The sequence below is a fragment of the Triturus cristatus genome, chromosome 4_2 (genome assembly GCF_964204655.1).
Source record: "Triturus cristatus chromosome 4_2, aTriCri1.1, whole genome shotgun sequence".
NCBI classification, from domain to species: Eukaryota; Metazoa; Chordata; class Amphibia; order Caudata; family Salamandridae; genus Triturus; species Triturus cristatus.
Window position 1 is genome coordinate 677,736,852 of NC_140586.1, and position 20,480 is coordinate 677,757,331.

At 41.4% G+C, this 20,480-nt stretch overlaps 1 protein-coding gene across 1 annotated transcript; it reads left to right on the top strand.

The window, feature by feature from the left end:
• The first annotated feature begins 16,373 nt into the window (after positions 1–16,373).
• Positions 16,374–18,651, top strand: JUN (Jun proto-oncogene, AP-1 transcription factor subunit). The gene has a single exon (XM_085602491.1). It carries the CDS (start codon positions 17,026–17,028, stop codon positions 17,974–17,976), a length of 951 nt encoding a protein of 316 aa, XP_085458617.1. The 5' UTR covers positions 16,374–17,025; the 3' UTR covers positions 17,977–18,651.
• Positions 18,652–20,480: the final 1,829 nt, after the last annotated feature.

Sequence of the window (20,480 nt, forward strand, 5' to 3'; positions counted from 1 at the left end):
TTTACCCTACTGTTGCACCCCCTAGAGTTAGAATAGTATTTTTTACCCCTATACTATCCAACACTTACCCTACTGTTGCACCCCCTGGAGTTAGAATAGTAATTTTTACCCCTATACTATCCAACACTTACCCTACTGTTGCACCCCCTGGAGTTAGAATAGTAATTTTTACCCCTACACTATCCAACACTTACCCTACTGTTGCACCCCCTGGAGTTAGAATAGTAATTTTTACCCCTATACTATCCAACACTTACCCTACTGTTGCACCCCCTGGAGTTAGAAAAGTAATTGTTACCCCTATACTATCTAATACTTACCTTAAATGCTATTTAACTAATACTTACCTTAAATGCAATTTAATATTATGCGTTGTAATGGTATGCGTTGTAATGGTAGTATGCGTTGTAATGGAATGCGTTGTAAAGGTATTTTTTAAAAATGCGTTGTAGTGTCATGCGTTGTAATGTCATGCGTTGTAATGGATTGTGCGTTGTAAAAAATGCGTTGTAAGTGCATGCGTTGTAAAAGTGTGCGTTGTAACGACATCCATCCATCCCACATCTTCTCCTGTGAAATCCCATACCTCCGCCTTTACTGTCTTTTTCAACTCTTGAGGCAGCTCTTCAGGGTTAAATACAGCAAATGCCTCAGTAATCTCAGGTTCCATATTAGCCATAGTCATTTTATACAGTACATCTTCATCTGGAGTCTCAAATGCTATACCATAGGGAGTACAAAATATGGCGCAATTCATCTTGCACAGCAAATCTCTCCCTAGTAAATTTACAGGGCTTGAATCGCACACGACAAAGCGGTGCATTTCAGAAAATTTCCCTATGTTAACTTTTACTGGTTCAGTGAGATATATTTTTATCTGTCTATTGGATACTCCAACTACTTGGATTGTTTCGTTCGAGAGACGAAGATTTTCAACATCAGCTGACCTAACAGTTGAACGAGTAGCACCAGTATCTACTAGGAAAGTAATGTTTTCGTCATTTACCTTTCCATCCACAAATGGGCCTGTCTGGTCTACTTCTAGAGTTGCGCCAAGCACGCACTCCTCTTCCTCTCCTCGTCATCGTCAATAACCTTCTTCTGACTCACTCTCATCGCGTCGTAGCCAATACTGCGAAACAGCACTAGCCCGCGGCAGCTTAGTTACCTGTTCTGCGTTGTAGAATCCTGTCTCATTACTGTATTTCTGATGATTCACGCTCTGTGGAAAAGGCGGTTTTGGCGCCTGATTCTGTTGGTGAACAACCTGCTGCTGTTGCTGCAGTTGACAACTCACCTCTTTCTGCACCTGTGAATTCAACGATGCATTATCACCATTAGCACTCGGGGGAAATTTACACTCGGATTTCCATGCCCTATTCTTCCGCAATTATGACATGGCCATTTCTTTTTGGCTTCATCTATATTAAATTGTCCTTTCCCTTTTCCAATATTAAATTTTGGTTTCATACCCGTACCAGTTGCCTGTTCAATCAATTGAGCTTCCTGTCTTTCTGCCACCTTTACTTGAGCCCACATGGCTTTTTCCTTTAGTTTACGCTGCTTTGCTTCAATTTCATCACTAAAATATTTTGCATGTCTTAGGACTTCATCTATCTTTTTATTTTGCCAATCTACTGTATGCTGTTTAATCATTTCACTTACTTCAGGTCACAGTCTGTACACAAATCGATATACAAAATGACTCAAATCCTTTTCACTCAAGTTTTCATCACCACTGTACTGTTTAAAGGCAAGGATCAACCTTTCATAGTAAGCATGTACTGATTCTTTCGCTTCTTGATGAGTTCTATCAATGTTAACCCAATCAGTTTCTTTAGGAGGTACTTTATTTTTCAATAAGGTAATTGCTTGTTCATATTTTCTCATTACTTCTGGATCAGGGGCACCTGTTTTTGGATCTCTAGGGTATTCTTGTGTAGACCAACTAATCATTACCTTACATTCTGTCCATAAATCCGCTGGTACTATTATGTCAAAAAGACTATTCAAATCATTCAATAGAACTTTTGATAATTTTACGAACCTGTCTACCTGCCTATACCACTCGACTGGCTTTTCGCGCAGTCGTGGAAAATCATTGGTAAATGACAAAATATCTTGTCTAGTCCAGGGGACATGTACATAGCCTCCACCTGGAATCTCTTTCATGGGACATTCAATTACTACCTTTTCTTTTTCTCTTACTGGGCAAGCTGCAAATATTTTATCCGTTGCATCGTATCGTTTTCGAAACCATCTACTCTTCCATTTGTCTACATCGACCCATTTTCTCAGTAATATGATTAAATCTTTAATCTGAATCATTTGTCCTGTCGTATTTAAATTTTCAATTTCTTTTTCAGAAAAATCTACTCTATATGGTTTTTGTAATGACTTTACCTTTTCAAAATCAATTCCCATTTCATTTGCCACTTCTTCAAGTCTTTCATGTAAATTCCTGGCTCTCCACGTTATACTTTTACATAGAAACATTAATTCTTCATCCTGATAGTTCTTTAATTTTTCTGTAGGAATAGTTCCAACTATTAATTCCTCTGATGCTATTTTTAATTTGGACACATCTAAAGGTCTAGGCTCAGCATCTTTTTGTTGTAAACTTCTTAGCCATTCACTTAATTCATCAGAAGTAGGACCTACAAGAATCATTTAATTTCATGTCTGTTCTAATCCTTTTAGTGATCCTGGTACAGACTCTGTCGTCATTATTGCTCTATTTACTAAACTCTGATTTACTTTCAAATTTTTAGGAGTACTTTGTTCGGAAATTCCTACCGTTTGTCCCCACTAATTTTCTCTTGTATCTCTTCTTTGTATTTCATTTTCCCTGTTTCCATTATAAGGAATCGTCAGACAATACTCACTATCTTTTTGTTTATCAAAAATCGGCATTACAGGTCCTATTGTTACAGGAACAGTTACGGCTTCCATATTTTTAGTTAATTCTCTAATATTCTCATTTAATTCTAAAGGAGTTCTAGCTAATTCAGATGAATTTTCATTTGCCATTTTACTAACTTTAATATTTTCTGTTTCTCTGAAAGGATTATTTCTTCCTACCTCATGTGGTACTGTTTCAAATTTTATATTCTGTGGCGATTCTTTTACTGGGGCACTCGGTGTCAATGTGGAATTTGGTTGATAGAGGGGTGGATTTTTATAAAACATGTCTTCCAGCACATCATCCTCCGACTCATGCACACCATACTTATAACTTTCTGATCCTGTATTATTTCTCTTTTCCGTACACTTTCTACTAGTGGTTTCTTCAACATTTCTCATAGGAAACAACCCATCAGTCATATTTGCACTTCGCCATCTCTTCATTCTATCATCCTTCTCTGCCATACATCTCATCTTCCCATTCTGGCAATACTTCAAACTGTGTAGGTCTAGGTCTCGGTTCTAATTTCATCATTCTTTCTCTCAAATTTCTCAAAACCGCTAAATTAAATGAACCATGTTCTGGAAATGCCAAAACTCCATCATCTGCTGTATATTTTGCCCAATTGTGTAACCAAATACATGTATGATAACCATATTTCGTAATCATAAAAGATGCAGGTGATTTCACTAGAGGGAGCAACTGTCCCTCTATAGTCACAATCGGTTTGTCCTTTTTAAATAAATTCTTGATTTTACCGAACTAGGACTTTTTCTCCTTCCCTAGTGGATCGTAATACATCATTTTCTCTTTTCTGTATCGTTAGATTTCTTCTACGACTGTTTTGTTTGTTTAATCCAATCGTAGCGCGACTCACACTAGCGCATCAATCCTGAGCGTCTATGTCACTTTTGCAATTCTCCAATCCCAGCGCGACTCTCACCAACGCACCAATCCGGAGCGTCCACGTCACCCTGTAATTCTCCACTCCTAGCGCGGCGCACACTAACGCACCAATCCGGAGCGCCTACGTCTCTTACCGACTGTCCAATCCCAGCGCGGTCTTTCTGACGTCAGCTTTTCTTGCTGCTCCTGCTTCTGCTGACCTTTCCTTTTTTCAAAATTTATCGGCAAACCTTTTACATTCACTTTTACTAAAATTCTGTTAGTATCGACATAAGAACGCCACCATTGTCTGTTTCGCTAACAAAAAATAGTCTTGACCTTTTTCACAAGAATTCCGTCTTTCCCGAGAGCAGCGCTTACCTCTGCCCTACTACGGAATCATTACATCTGTTGATAAAGTAGCACTTCCCTCTACTTCACCCTTCTATCAAGCATTAGCTAACTGTTTCTCCAGAAATAAAACACCTGTTGGAGACCCAATGCTCCAGAGAATTAAAGCCAGAGTTTCACAATTAACCTGAATGCTATTTCATTTACACACATTCATACGGAAAATGTAGCTCATTCGCACAGAATCCTGTTTTTCCCGAGAGCAGCGCTTACCTCTGCCCTACTACAGAATTATTTCATTTGTTATTAAAGTAGCACATCCCTCTACTTTAACCTTCTTTCAAGCTTAGAGAACACCTAGTACCTTTCCAGTGATAAGCGTAATCAGAGTGCCTTTTGGACTCCTGGTACTTAAGACCAAAATTTCATAGATGACCTTCGCTATCATACACTTCTCTCATACAGAAAATGTCCCTAATGGCAACACATGACGATGTTACCGAATCGAACTTAGACAATGCATCATGCAACTTCAATCATCACATGTTTTCCCCGTGTACCTACAGGGCAACAACAATCCCGTCTTTCCCGAGAGCAGCGCTTACCTCTGCCCTACTACGGAATCGTTACAAACTTCCGACTTCCTACATCCCAGAAGTCGTCAAACAACATGGAACGCAACGCGACTCAACATAGTGTTAATACATAAACCAATACTTATCCAACATCCACAATTAATAATCAATATTCTAAATCGATAAGCAATAATCAAATCTATAAGCAATAATCACCAAACCAATGCAATAAAACCATCATTCTGCTACCAGAAAAACTGACTGAGAGAGAGAGTCGGGGAAAAAGAGAGCAAATTTACAACTATCTTTCCTGCGTCGCAGACCCGACGTCACACTAGCTCATTCACACACGCATTCATTGGTGGGGCCCATAACACCAACACTCATACGTCTCCTCTCACGAATCTGCACACGGGAGGGATGATGATTACGCGCCGGACATGTGGGTGGGGTACCTTATGACCTATAGTGAAAGAAAAGTTACTTTCCAAAATATACATTAACATTCGCCACCTATAGATTCCTAATCCTAAACATCAAGGCACTCCGCCCACTTGGTCGACAGACCAATTAGTTGGATTGGTTGATGGTGATTTAGAACAAGCTAAAACACATTTAAGACTCAGAATCCTTAATTCTCCTTAATGAAGAACCACAAACTCATAATTTCTGTTAATCAATATTTGTTTATCTAAAATTTCATTGTAATTAATATTAGCATTTGTTTCTTCAAAAGTTTAGAATTTCTAGATCAATTTAGTTAAATCATAGAACATCATATTTACCTATTCTGGCTATCTGGTTTTTCTCTAATTCATTTGCCCACAGGCCAGAGCTCAGAGTCCGAAAGTCCTTTGCTCAGCACGTTACAGTCCCAAAGATCGTCAAAGGACCAGAAGTCGTGCCAGCATCCGTACTCGCCTGTGGGGTCAAAGAGGGTGTGCAGTCATAGTAACCGCCGAATGTGTGTTAACCCCTCCATATTCTACTACTCTTTTTATAATAAATTCTAGATACCATGAAACATTTTTGGGCGGAGAATGATTTCTATTGGTTGGGGGCAAACGTCCGATTTTTGACAGTCCACGTTCACATGGATTTTGCTGATACGTTTCCGGTGATGATCCAATACTGATTGTTGCAAAGTTTCGTCTTCTATTTGTATGCATCCATTGTTCTTTTATACCAGTTTCTAATGTCCGGGGTCTTGGCAGTCCACCAATATCCAATCCTTGACAGGGACAGGGTGTATAGAGGTCATTAGGAAGTTCACGGAGCCATCCGAGTCTGCGCAGTAGACTTCGCACTTCAGGAAACGGTGGCCACTTCTGAACTCGGTTTCTGCCGCCATATTGCGATAGGCCCAAATGTCAACTTAAGCAAAACAAACACAAAAGAATAATTAATACAAAGAAATGATGCTTCTAATGTTATACCCTTACTAATCCCTTTATATATTAGGATTTCCCCGGCATATAGAGACATTTAAAGCAATATATTCACCTTTACGGTCCTCCACGAAGATGTGAATGTCACAAAAGCAACATAAATCATGCGATATCGAATTACCACATATACTACTATTAATATGCGTACGGATTTTAGTTATTAGAGTTATTTTGCCATGCAAATAGCAAGTTCCCACATGTAATTTGTGTTAGTTATTATAAATCACAGCACACCATTAATAAATTATTATTAGTAGGTTATTCAATTAATACTTTCATGCAAAATAGAGAAGGTATACAAAATTGTGCACAACCTGCTCCATCAGTATCATAACCTCATAGTATATTATTCCACAGGAATCATTGTTTTTCCTATATAACTCAACTCTATAGAGGCCAGGAACCAGGACTGTGGTGGAGGAAAACGGCAGTTGAGACATCTTCAAACCAGTGAGTGGTGTGTCGGCTATGCAGGGTGGGGCTGGGGGTTTTCAGCTGAGTCGCAGTGGAGACGCTGTGAGAGGCTTTGTCTTCCCTGGACTTCCAGACTGTACCGCTCACTGTAATATATTGCCTGGAATAAGGATTCACAAAGAAATCCTGTAGGGCATTCTTTTCTGGTCTAATATATTGCGTACAAAACTTGTATATGGACAAATGTGAGGGAAATACTAGGACTAAATGGAAAACCAGTCGCATTTGTATTGTAGCAATGGGGTCTGATTTTTTAAACGAAAACCGGTTGGTATTCGTGTAATTTTTCAAATAGATACATCAACAGTATATAACTTCAAGAAGCACGTCCATTCATATTTGGAATTAATTTAAAGAGCACACTGAAACGCTACACTCTTGGAAATCTGTATATTCCAATTAAGCTGCTCAATAGGACTACTGTGCAATAATTATGGTGAACAGATTTAGTAAATGAGAACAAACAGCAAAAGAAATGTTTTCTAACGACATTTAATGCAGCCAAATGAACATGAATTTCAGGGCTCATGGCTGGAACAGGATAATGATCCTAGATGGCTATAGAAATAACTTGAAAAAATGAGAGTGATGGAAACAAATAAATGATGGGAAAGTGCGACCTTGAAAAGAAATATCAAATGTCAACGGATTCCCAGAGGTTTGTGAATATTGGTGTTACTGACCCTCAATTATATAGACCGGGACCTTTTAACTAAATGCAGACACCACGGAATGCTAAATGAAATTAATGAATACATTAATTATCCATGCAAAACGTAAACTGTTGGGTACCTCTGAAAGAATAAACGATCTAGAAAAAAATCTGGAAAAATATGGTGAGACAGAGGAAGGCAAAAAGGCATTCGAAGAACTAGAAAAAAGGATGGATACGCATAAAAAGGAGGTACAATTGAAGAAATTGAAAACATTGAAAAAGGAACAAAATAGACCATGCGATGGGGCGAATCTACACCTTTGAGAGACGATATGATATACTTCATAAAAGGCAGAGAATGGACCAAATGCGAGACAGACCAGAACCACCATCAAGCGTAGAGAGCTCAGAAGTAAGCTCCAGCGATAAAGGCGCATCCTTATCACTTCCGCAATTAGATTTTCCTGGGGAACTGTGTCACCTTCAAATGACAAAGGTCTCTTGTTTTGTCTGTCTACTGGGATTGATTTGGCGAGTGCAAGAATCGATCTCTATACATTTTGTAGGAAACTGAAATTAATGAAGCACTTTGCAACAAGAAAACATCAAAAAATCAAAGTGAATAAACCTCAAGCATTGTCTATATTAACAGAGCACAAAATTCCTCATCTGAGAATACTTAGTGATTTAGAAGAAGAAGCCAGCATTGCGGGAGAAGAGGTGAATGCTGAGTCTTTAACAAATCAGGAACTATGTGCAACAATGAATTTAGATACAGGTATATCTGTTAGCAACAAAATGAAGAACAAATCCAGATACAGCCCCCAACTACCACCTGGGAACAAGATTGATTCCTTTCAAGAGCTAGTGCCCGTTGGCCTTAGAAATATAGCAATAAAAGAACATCAGGCACGCCACCATGGTCGTAAAGGCAACATGACTAAGAATGACTGGTCGGCTTTAAAAGAATTACAAGGGAACCAGGATATAATTGTTAAAGCTTCTGATAAAGGTGGAAATATCATGCTTATGTACAAGAGCAAGTATGCACTAGAGGCAAGATGGCAGTTAAATAATTGTGATCATTATGAAAGGTTAATAAGCGATCCAACCAAAGAGACAATGCAGACTTTTCATGAGAAATTGAGAGAATAGAATGATCAAGAACTCCTCAATGATTAAGAATATCAGTACTTAAGAAAAGGGCATCCGATATTACCTACTATATAGTTCCTCTTAAAAGTACACAAAAATATAAACAACCCGCTGGGCCACCCATTGTCAGTTCCTGCAATTCATTATTAAGGAACGCCTCAAGATTTGTGGATGTGTTTTTATATCCATACGTTTCTAGTCTTTTGTCTTATTTATATAAGAGATTCAATAGATTTCTTTAAATAGAATAAACAATATTCCTTGGAAAAAAGACTATATCATAGCAATGGTTGATGTTTGATCTTTATACATATCCATAAAACATGAAGATGGGCTTGGAGCAAGCAGAGATTATTTAAGGGCGAGGATGTGTGTAGTGTTTACATTATGTACTGTCACATAGGACGGCAGAATGTTATTGTTCTGATGGCACCATGGCGGTTGGATCTCTGGTGGAAGCCGTCTAGAGAGTGGTTGTTTAAGCTGTCTTCTCCTCATTCAATAAATATATCTTGGAGTCAACAACCTGTTCACTCGTAGTTACTTCACATTGGCGACGAGCGGGAGCCAAGGAGAAGACAAAGTTCACTTTTGAAAGTCATTATAAGGTACTTTCTATGTCGTATATGTGCGTGAATGCACCGGCGGCTGTTCGTGAGCGATGTGCCTATGATTGCACCAGCGGCCGTTGAAACTCCCACTTAAGTGCCATCTCATGTAGCGGTATGCTAGTGGCAGAAGTGGAAAGGAAGGTGTCTACTTTATGGGAAGTTGCGCTCTGATAGCGCCTGCGGCTGATTGTTTTTTCCCGACTAAAAATATTATCCAAGAATTCTATAACTTGATTGGAAGTGATTTTATCTACGACTTTGACTTCTGGCCATTTTGAAAAATAGTCTACCAATACTAGAGCAAATACATGTTTTGCAGAGGGGAGACAGAAAGGACCAATTATGTCAATGCCCAGCTTCCTCCATGGCCCTTGAGAATACTCAATAGGAGAAATATCTGCAGACAAAGGTTTAACTGACTTGTCACTCCTGGAACATTGGGCACATTCTCTAACCCATCTGTCTACCATACTACAATACAGGGCCACCAATAAAATTCTCTCTAGCGTCGCTTAGTGCAAGACATACCCAAATGCCCTTCATGGGACAAATTAATTAATTGTTCCCTAATTTTCCGAGGAGGAACAATTTTCTCACCTCTAGTTACAAATCCATGTGAAAACATAAGCTCATCTTTGATCTTAAAGAACGAACTCATTTCTCCACACAACTTCCTCTCTTCAGGCCAGCCATCTTGTAAATATTTTGCAACCTCATACAGGATGTCATCTTCAGACATTGCCTTTGCCCATATTTCCTCCGAGATGGCCTCCGAATTTATACTATGATTGACATCTTCTATGGTATAGGCTATATCGCACTCTTCTGCATCCTTAACAATGTTAGGAACATCAGGTAAAGGTAGCCGAGACATGCAATCAGCATGCACATTCATGCGGCCAGGAATATACACAAGTGAGCATTGGTATTCCTGTTAATTGGCGGCTAATCAAGCCAAACGAGCTGTAAGGGTTCTGCCACCCCCAGCTGATAACATATTTATTAATGGTTTATGATCTGTCCTCAATTGAAATTTCGTGCCCCATAAAAATTGTCTGAAATGCTGAGCAGCCCAAGTGCATGCAAGTAATTCCCTTTCAATTGTGGAATAATTATATTCCGTACCACGCAAAGATCATGAAGCATAAGACACTACATACTCTTCTCCGAAATTCTTATGCATGAGCACAGCGCCTAAACCAGTGCTGCTAGCATCCACTGCTACAATGCATTCACCTCCGATAGTGAAAGGTCTCAAAAAAGGAGCAGAACTAATTTCTTTCTTAAGTGCTTCAAAAGCTAATTTCTGCTCCTCACCCCAGGCGAATTTAGTATTCTGTTTTAACAAAATATGTGAATGAAATACTTTTGAAGAATAGTTCTTCACAAATTTACTATAAAATTCAGTTAGACCTAAGAATGAAAATAATTGTTCTTTAGTAGTAGGTGCAGGTGCCTTTGAAATACTAACTACATGGTCTAGCTTCGGTTTGATGCCCTCACTTAATATTTCATGACCAAGATATTCAACACTATCCTTCCTAAATTTACATTTTGAAAATTTGAGCGTTAAACCTTTCTTCTGTATGCTGTCCAATACCTTTTTTTAGATTGGAGTCAGGTTCCTCAAATTCTTTCCCAAAAATTAAAATGTCATCCTGGAAAGCAGTTGCGCCAGAACAACCTTCCAACACATCCTTCATAAGTCTCTGAAAAACAGAGGCAGCACTAGCTAACCCAAATGGCATCCGTGAAAATTGAAACATGCCCTCCGGTGTAATAAACGCAGTTAAGCATTTAGATTGCTCATGTAACATAACTTGGTGGTATGCGCTTGCTAAATCCACAGTAGAAAACACACAAGCACCAGACAAGGTTGAAATCAATTTGTGTATATTAGGTAAAGGATGCCTGTCAATCCAAATCTCTTTATTCAAACTGCGGAGGTCAACACACAAACGAAGATCTCCATTGCCTATGAGGGAAAGAACCACTGGAGAGACCCATGGGGAAGATTCTGTAGGTTCAATAATGTTACGAGACACCAGGTCTCCTAGCATGTCTTTCAATTTGTTGCGATAGGCTAAAGGAACATTACGGACTTTATGCCTCACAGGAACAGCTGAATCTTTAAGTATTATTTTGTGTTTAAAGTCCACATATTTTCCAAGCGTGTCATTGAATACACTCGGAAACATGTTTTTTATATTTAGCACAAATGCCTCATCGTCAGTGGAAACACTATATACAGGCGGAGAAGCATTTGGATCCAATTTTATACCCAACTCCTGTTGGTGGGGCCTTCCAAGTATGGATACTCCTTTGGTAGCTACATACAATTTACCTTTAATTTTCTTTCCTTTGAAAACCAAATCTGCCCAAATAAAGCCTTCCAAATCAATTTTGTGCCCTGAGTAGCTGCCGGGTCTAATATCAGGAGGTAGTAATTTTCTACTATCCCATAGTTTCTCGAAAATATCCTTGCCAATAATAGAATACCAGGCACAAGAATCAATCATCATTATCACTTCCTTCCCATCGACCAATATATTGCCGGAAGGAAAACCTTTACAATTATTCTCGCAGACACAAGAAATACAATTAAGGTCATTAAATTCTGTAGAGGTTTCGTCCTCTTCACAAGTAACACAGTTAACTTTTTGTAAGGACCTGCACATTTTCCCAAAATGACCTGCCTTCTTGCATTTAATGCAAATTTTATTCCATGCTGGACACCCTTTGTAATTTCCCATGTGATCAAACTACCACATCTATAACAAATCACAGGATTTCTTCTATTACTAAACTAGTAGAAAATGACTACCTTCTGATATTAGACCCGGCAGCTACTCAGGGCACAAAATTGATTTGGAAGGCTTTATTTGGGCAGATTTGGTTTTCAAAGGAAAGAAAATTAAAGGTAAATTGCATGTAGCTACCAAAGGAGTATCCATACTTGGATGGCCCCACCAAAAGGAGTTGGGTATAAAATTGGATCCAAATGCTTCTCCGCCTGTATATAGTGTTTTCACTGACGATGAGGCATTTGTGCTAAATATAAAAAACATGTTTCCGAGTGTATTCAATGACACGCCTGGAAAATATGTGAACTTTAAACACAAAATAATACTTAAAGATTCGGCTGTTCCTGTGAGGCATAAAGTCCGTAATGTTCCTTTAGCCTATCGCAACAAATTGAAAGACATGCTAGGAGACCTGGTGTCTCATTACATTATTGAACCTATAGAATCTTCCCCATGGGTTTCTCCAGTGGTTCTTTCCCTCAAAGGCAATGGAGATCTTCATTTGTGTGTTGACCTCCGCAGTTTGAATAAAGAGATTTGGATTGACAGGCATCCTTTACCTAATATACACAAATTGATTTCAAACTTGTCTGGTGCTTGTGTGTTTTCTACTGTGGATTTAGCAAGCGCATACCACCAAGTTATGTTACAGGAGCAATCTAAATGCTTAACTGCGTTTATTACACCGGAGGGCATGTTTCAATTTTCACGGATGCCATTTGGGTTAGCTAGTGCTGCCTCTGTTTTTCAGAGACTTATGAAGGATGTGTTGGAAGGTTGTTCTGGCGCAATTGCTTTCCAGGATGACATTTTAATTTTTGGGAAAGATTTTGAGGAACATGACTCCAATCTAAAAAAGGTATTGGACAGCATACAGAAGAAAGGTTTAACGCTCAAATTTTCACAATGAAAATTTAGGAAGGATAGTGTTGAATATCTTGGTCATGAAATATCAAGTGAGGGCACCAAACTGAAGCTAGACCATGTAGTTAGTATTCCAAAGGCACCTGCACCTACTACTAAAGAACAATTATTTTCATTCTTAGGTCTAACTGAATTTTATAGTAAATTTGTGAAGAACTATTCTTCAAAAGTATTTCATTTACGTATTTTGTTAAAACAGAACACTAAATTCGCCTGGGGTGAGGAGCAGAAATTAGCTTTTGAAGCACTTAAGAAAGAAATTAGTTCTGCTCCTTTTTTGAGACCTTTCACTATCGGAGGTGAATGCATCATAGCAGTGGATGCTAGCAGCACTGGCTTAGGCGCTGTGCTCATGCAAAAGAATTTCGGGGAAGAGTATGTAGTGTCTTATGCTTCAAGATCTTTGCGTGGTGCGGAATATAATTATTCCACAATTGAAAGGGAATTACTTGCATGCACTTGGGCTGCTCAGCATTTCAGACAATTTTTATGGGGCACGAAATTTCAATTGAGGGCAGATCATAAACCATTAATAAATATGTTATCAGTTGGGGGTGGCAGAACCCTTACAGCTCGTTTGGCTAGATTAGCCGCCAAATTACAGGAATACCAATGCTCACTTGTGTATATTCCTGGCCGCATGAATGTGCATGCTGATTGCATATCTCGGCTACCTTTACCTGATGTTCCTAACATTGTTAAGGATGCAGAAGAGTGCGATATAGCCTATACCATAGAAGATGTCAATCATAGTATAAATTCGGAGACCATCTCGGAGGAAATCTGGGCAAAGGCAATGTCTGAAGATGACATCCTGTATGACGTTGCAAAATATTTACAAGATGGCCGGCCTGAAGAGAGGAAGTTGTGTGGAGAAATGAGTTTGTTCTTTAAGATCAAGGATGAGCTTATGTTTTCACATGGATTTGTAACTAGAGGTGAGAAAATTGTTCCTCCTCGGAAATTTAGGGAACAATTAATTAATTTGTTCCATGAAGGGCATTTGGGTATGTCTTGCACTAAGCGACGCTAGAGAGAATTTTATTGGTGGCCCTGTATTGATAGTATGGTAGACAGATGGGTTAGAGAATGTGCCCAATGTTCCAGGAGTGACAAGTCAGTTAAACCTTTGTCTGCAGATATTTCTCCTATTGAGTATTCTCAAGGGCCATGGAGGAAGCTGGGCATTGACATAATTGGTCCTTTCTGTCTCCCCTCTGCAAAACATGTATTTGCTCTAGTATTGGTAGACTATTTTTCAAAATGGCCAGAAGTCAAAGTCGTAGATAAAATCACTTCCAATCAAGTTATAGAATTCTTGGATAATATTTTTAGTCGGGAAGGTATTCCCGCTGAACCTGTTTCGGATAATGGTCCACAATTCATCAGTAAAGAGCTAGAGATGTTTCTACATAAATGTGGTGTTATTCATAAAAGAGTTTCTAATTATAATCCTATGGCCAATGGCCAAGTTGAACGCTTCAATAGGGTTGTAAAAGAATCAATACAACTTGCTATTAAGAGTAACATTGATTGGAGGAAAGCTTTGCAAGCCACCTTACTTACATATCGCACATCTCCCAATTCAGTTACCGGTTGTTCTCCATTCGAAATGTTAAGAGGAAGGAAACCAAGTTCTAAGCTCATGCCGTGGTGGTTGAAAACAAACAATATTCATGACCCAATTTTGGATCTTAAATTAGTCAGAGAACGTGTTCAAAAATATCAAGACAAAATGCGAAGAGATAATTGTAAAAATCGTCCCTTGAATTATAGAATTAATGTAGGTGATTTTGTACGTGTTAAGTTTGGTGGTTCTGACAAAAGATGGTCCAAATGGTCTGACCCGGTTAAAGTTATTGAGGTGTTTAGCAAAGCTGTCAGAGTACAGGGGGGGAAATTTGGAATTTCAGACGAATATCTATGTACAGATCTAAGAATGTGGTTGGTAAACCATGTGTTTTTCCGGAGAAAGATTCTGTAATTATGAAGGAAAATGAAGATTTTCAAAATTTTCTAGATACTCTGGGTTGTTTTGGTTCTGAACCTGATGTTTTTGTTCCATCTCTCAATACTCATGTTACTAGTACTTGTGACAATATTGCAAAATCAACCTCGATTCCAGATGCCACCATGGCGCCAAGTAATGTTCCCATTGTGAACCAAAATGTCATTCCTATAGAATGCTCACCTACCCAGGGTGATGAAACATCTGTTCTAAGAAAGAGTTGTCGTGTTATAAAATCACCTGTTCAAATGAATGATTTTGTTAGATTTTAATTATCATTTATAAGAAATTCTCTCAGTATTTATACTTATTTATTTTATTTTATTTTTGTTTTTTTTGTTTTTTTGTTTTTCAAAGGGGGAAGGTGTGTAGTGTTTACATTATGTACTGTCACATAGGACGGCAGAATGTTATTGTTCTGATGGCATTCTATGTTCCATCCCTGGCGGTTGGATCTCTGGTGGAAGCCATCTAGAGAGTGGTTGTTTAAGCTGTCTTCTCCTCATTCAATAAATATATCTTGGAGTCAACAACCTGTTCACTCGTAGTTACTTCAATGTGGTCTCACGGCTAGACTGCCGACTTTGGAGCTGGAAAACCAAGAATCGAGCCTCGGGGTCGACTCCACATCCTGTGATTCTTGGCAAATCACCAAATCTACCCGTGCCTACCAACAAAAAAATAATAACAATAATGAATGTGTCCATGTGTAACGTAACTGGTTCTCATGTAAAGCGCTCCAATACCTTTGGGTGAGTTCACCCTATATAAATCTGCAACAACAACAAAAATTGAGATCGAAAAGCCTGTTGGAGCATTTAGAGATGTTGCTGGAAATTATGGAATTTTGTTTAAAAAACTACATCTTTATATTTGATGGCAAATTCTATATTCAAAAACAAGGTACAGCAATGGGCACTTATTTTGCCCCAAAGAGTCACACATGCACTTCTGATTTTTTGAAGCAAATATGTCTTTATTTTAGCTGTCTCTAGCCTAAAACTGCCTCTGCCTCTCGATAAGGAAATGGGAAAAAAACGTTCCCCAATGTATTTTTCTCTCACTTTCAAGTCTTCAAATGTTGGCATAGCACAAAGCTAAATAGTTATGTTGCGATAACTAAACTCGCAAGTTGTGTGGTAATAACATTTGAGGACACCAGACTGCTACTGCCTACTATAACCCGGAAGTACAGCGAGTCATAACGCCTCCTCTGGTGGCGGCGTGGACGAAGTTCTAAATTCCCTTCCCATTTTTACCATAACGTTTTCCCGACAATTCAGAGCATGCGCTCAAGCTTAGCTGAGGACAAACTGGTGATTATTCTCCCGCCAATATCCACTAACCTTCCTCCTCCTCATCCCGCCATTCTGACGTAGGACTCACGTGACTGCCTCTTCTAGTTATGGGAACTCGCCACTACCGTAACTAGATATTCAAAAACAATACGTAATCCCAGCGTGCTCCGCTCGCCGGAGGAGGGAGCATTACCTCATCCCATGAGCCTCCGCGGGAGTTTAGAATCTTCTAGGTAGTCGCCATGGCGATAGGTCCGTTCTCAGGCCTGGGGGCCACCCACAGGCCTCGGCCGTCCAATGAGGAATGCCCGGGGTGACATCATGGTTATTTTTAGCGGGTGACTAGTAGCTGATAAGTGTGCGCTCCACGCTGGAAGGAACTCAGACTGAGACTGAGCACGGCGGCTCTCGGTGACAGCAGCAGGGCAGTGCGGAGCTGTCACAGAAACACTTGTGGCTGGAGCTGAGCTGCGCTGCGTACCTGGTTTGCAGCGAAGGCAAGGCTCCTCTCACTCTGATACCCCAACACAAACGGAGGTGAACTTTCACGTTAGTTTCTACGGCTCCTGCCCTGTTGGAACTGCCACCCCAAGCTAAGAGACACTTCAGGACCCACTCAACTACTTGCTCTGGGGTGTTCCGTCACACCTCAAAGGGCGCCAAACAATTCTGAAAGTGGTCACTGTCTGGAGGCTGAGACTGGGAAAGGGGGAAACCCCTTCTGCTGTTTTCTTCTGACAAGAGAGCAGCGCTCTCAAACTTTCTACTCCAAAAGCTGCCTGTGTTCAGACTCTGAAGATTTGGAAGAGCCAAGATTGCTGCCTTCGAGGCTCTGGGGCATAAGAGGGATTTGTTACAAGTCCCACAGTGACTTCTTTGGCTGTCCCGTTTGAGTTTTGTGAACTTTCTATGCCCATCCTGGACAGTGTTCTATGACTGCAAAGATGGAGCCTACGTTCTACGACGATGCGCTGAGCGCAGCTTTTGTCCAGCCCGAGGCTGTGGGCTACGGCTACAACCCCAAGGCGTTGAAGCAGAATATGACCCTGAACCTGTCCGATCCGTCCGGCAGCCTGAAGCCGCACCTGCGGAGCAAGGCGGCCGACCTGCTCACTTCCCCCGACGTGGGGCTCCTCAAACTGGCCTCGCCGGAGCTGGAGAGGCTGATCATCCAGTCCAGCAACGGCCTGATCACCACCACCCCAACGCCCACGCAGTTCCTCTGTCCCAAGAACGTGACGGACGAGCAGGAGGGCTTCGCCGAGGGATTCGTGAGGGCGCTGGCGGAGCTCCACAACCAGAACACCCTGCCCTGTGTGACGACCGCCCCGGAGCCCGCTGTCAGCGGCGGGATAGCGCCTGTCTCTTCCATGGCTGGGGGTACTGTCTTCAGCACCAGTCTGCATAGCGAGCCGCCCGTCTATGCCAACCTTAACAACTTCAACCCTTCTGGCATCAGCGGCGCGGCTGCCCCCGCTTTCAGCACCGGCAGCAGCATGGGCTTCCCCCAGCACCACATCAACCCGCCCATGCCTCTGCAGCACCCGCGGCTCCAGGCGCTCAAGGAGGAGCCCCAGACTGTGCCCGAGATGCCGGGGGACACCCCTCCGCTCTCCCCCATCGACATGGAGTCGCAGGAGCGCATCAAGGCGGAGAGGAAGCGCATGCGGAACCGGATCGCCGCTTCCAAGTGCAGGAAGAGGAAACTGGAGCGGATATCCCGGCTGGAGGACAAAGTGAAAACTCTGAAGGCGCAGAACTCCGAGCTGGCCTCCACGGCCAACCTGCTGCGGGAGCAGGTGGCACAGCTCAAGCAGAAGGTCATGAACCACGTCAATAGCGGCTGCCAGCTGATGCTCACGCAGCAGCTGCAGACATTTTGAGACGGGAAAGTGGGACTGAGAGGTAAAAGTTGGGAGCACTGGTGCCAAGAGTAAGCCGGTGGAGAGAGCGGGTACAGTGAGTAGAGCTGAGCGCGTCAAGCCCTACACTGCGCCCCAGCCGAAAGTGTGGGGAGAATGACACTCTTCAGTGTGACTTGATGGCCCCTCCGTGGGACCTGGTGGCAAAGAGACAAGCTAGTGTCACTCTGTCGAGCCCTGTTCTGCCACCACGAGGCGCGAGAACTGTGCTGAAACACTGACCAAGACCTGCATGGATCTAGCCATCCGACGAGCATTCAGTATTAAGAGGTTAGAACTGCAGGAAAGACTGCTGAGACTGTTGCTTCTGTAGGGCACAGGAGGGAGTCTGCACTTGAGAAATGAACAATACTTGCCTGCGAGTAAATATTGTCTGTACATACGTCTTTTGTACTATTATTTTATGAAAGCTGATTCACATTCGTAAGCAGCTTCGGGCCTTTGTAAGTTATTTGTTGTTTATTCTGGGCTCCGCCCAGTATCGTCTGTAAATAAGAGGAGCCATTTGAGCACCCGTTGAGTTTACCATTTGTAATAAAGCATATCATTTTTTTATGTTTGTGTCTGAGAAAATTCCGGACAGGTTCAGTTATATTTAAGACAATATAATAAAGAATAAAATGACTCCTGACCCAGTGGTTTTTGTTGTTGTTGTTTTTTTAAGAACTAATGTTTCTAACGCTGGTAAGCTTGCTAGGGCGGTTACTGTAAGGGATGCGATTTCAGTGGTGCAGAATCCGAGATACTAAGTAACATAAGCGGAAAACCCCAAACTCGTGTGGATCTTTGTCGTGTGTGTCTTATTGAGAATCTAATGGGCGCGGCGGATGGCCCGGCTGTGAAACTTTGTTTTGAAAATGTAACCTTAGGCAGCTAGGAAATTGGGTGTTAAAATGTAGTCCATTTACCTCCTCTTTTGAAAGATGGGCAACTGTACGCGGCTTAAAAACTTCAAAGCAGCAGTTACGACAGTGATGTTACTTGGAGGACTAACGAGAACAGTAGTGCAGGGCGACCGGATGGAATGCAAGCTCACTTTCTTAATCCACCTTTGGCGAAGCATGTACACCTGGGCGGCTGTTCTGACGGGGAGGAGGAATGTCAGCAATGCGTGACTCGGTCCTTAATTAGGAAGAAACGCTTACTTTGAGGTCACTTTCTGAATCGCACTCTATAGTTTTCGAATGGTGGTTGGTGAAACTGAAACGGGGCTTGGCAACGCCAGAAACCTATGCGTTGAGTTTTGAATTTGCATATTTAAGTAAATAACACTAGGCCACCCGCGGGCAATGCTTTATGATCTGGTTAACGTGTGTGTTTATGATAACTTTCCCATCTGTTGTCCCCATTCCTTTCATTAACGTACTTGGGATGCAGGTGCAGTGAGGGTACTTGGATTTTTTTTCTCCAGACAATAAGGATTTTCCGCTCATTGTTTTCATAGGAACAGACGTTAACAGTGAATAATGAGCACCGTAAATTATCTCTCTTAAGCAAGGGACGTACGCCCTCTGCCAGTACTTCTGTCCCTCCCGTACAGTGCGGTCAGTTTGTACGTGTGCGGCTGTACACGTGTAACCAGCGCCCCTCTGCATCAATATTAAAGTGTTTTTTTTTACAACGTGCTCACTCTAATGGCAGATGGGCCTACTGCACAGAGCTCAGCGCTTCCAATCCATCTGTTGGATGGGAAACAGGATACCGGAAAACAAAAATGGCCAGAACAAAGTTCGGCATTTGTGCTGCGCTTTATGAATCCTATTACTCTCGCGCACACCTGCATTTAACAACCATAAGATGGCCCTCCTGGTTGCCACTGTAAATTAACTCTTTAGCTTATTTTGTTTTGTAACTGTCTTCACAAGCTAAACTGTGTTCCAGGGTAACTACTGTAGGCCGCCCATCGCTACCCTATCAACTAGATCATGTATTATTGTTCTGAGTGACTGTGCCATTCGCAGCTGCCACGGGGACTCCCTCAGATCTATTTGGGCTCCTTTCTCTCCCATGGAGTTGCCCGCGACTGTTAGTGGCGTAGTGAGCGTGAATCGAGCCTTAGAGCAAGCGAAAATGCTCTCTTGATTGCATCATTTTGCTACGTATACAGCAATATTCCGCGAGAACTCCGTGGACTCCGGTGCCACTGCACCTGCCGCATCGTTGGTGACAACCACAGAGTTTGAGACGGGCCGGGAAATCCGCCCAAACGTCAGTGCACCTTTGAGTGGCTTTCTCGTGTCTGTAATCCCAAAGGGAATACTTTCTTTCAAGCTTCGAAAGCAAACTTATTTACCACATTAAGATAGGCAAAAGTCGTTAAAATAAACGGCTCGATTGGTTAAAAAGAAGCATTCCTTTAAACACAACACCTCGCGCGGTATCTAAACCAGTGAACAATAATGGTTAGATGTTTAGCACCAGAAACTAGCATTGCAACCTTCATGCCTGCCAAAGAGCCCCTCTAA

Bases quoted from the DNA above. Each gene is read 5' to 3' on its own strand.
- JUN (XM_085602491.1), top strand. From the start codon at position 17,026: ATGACTGCAAAGATGGAGCCTACGTTCTACGACGATGCGCTGAGCGCA.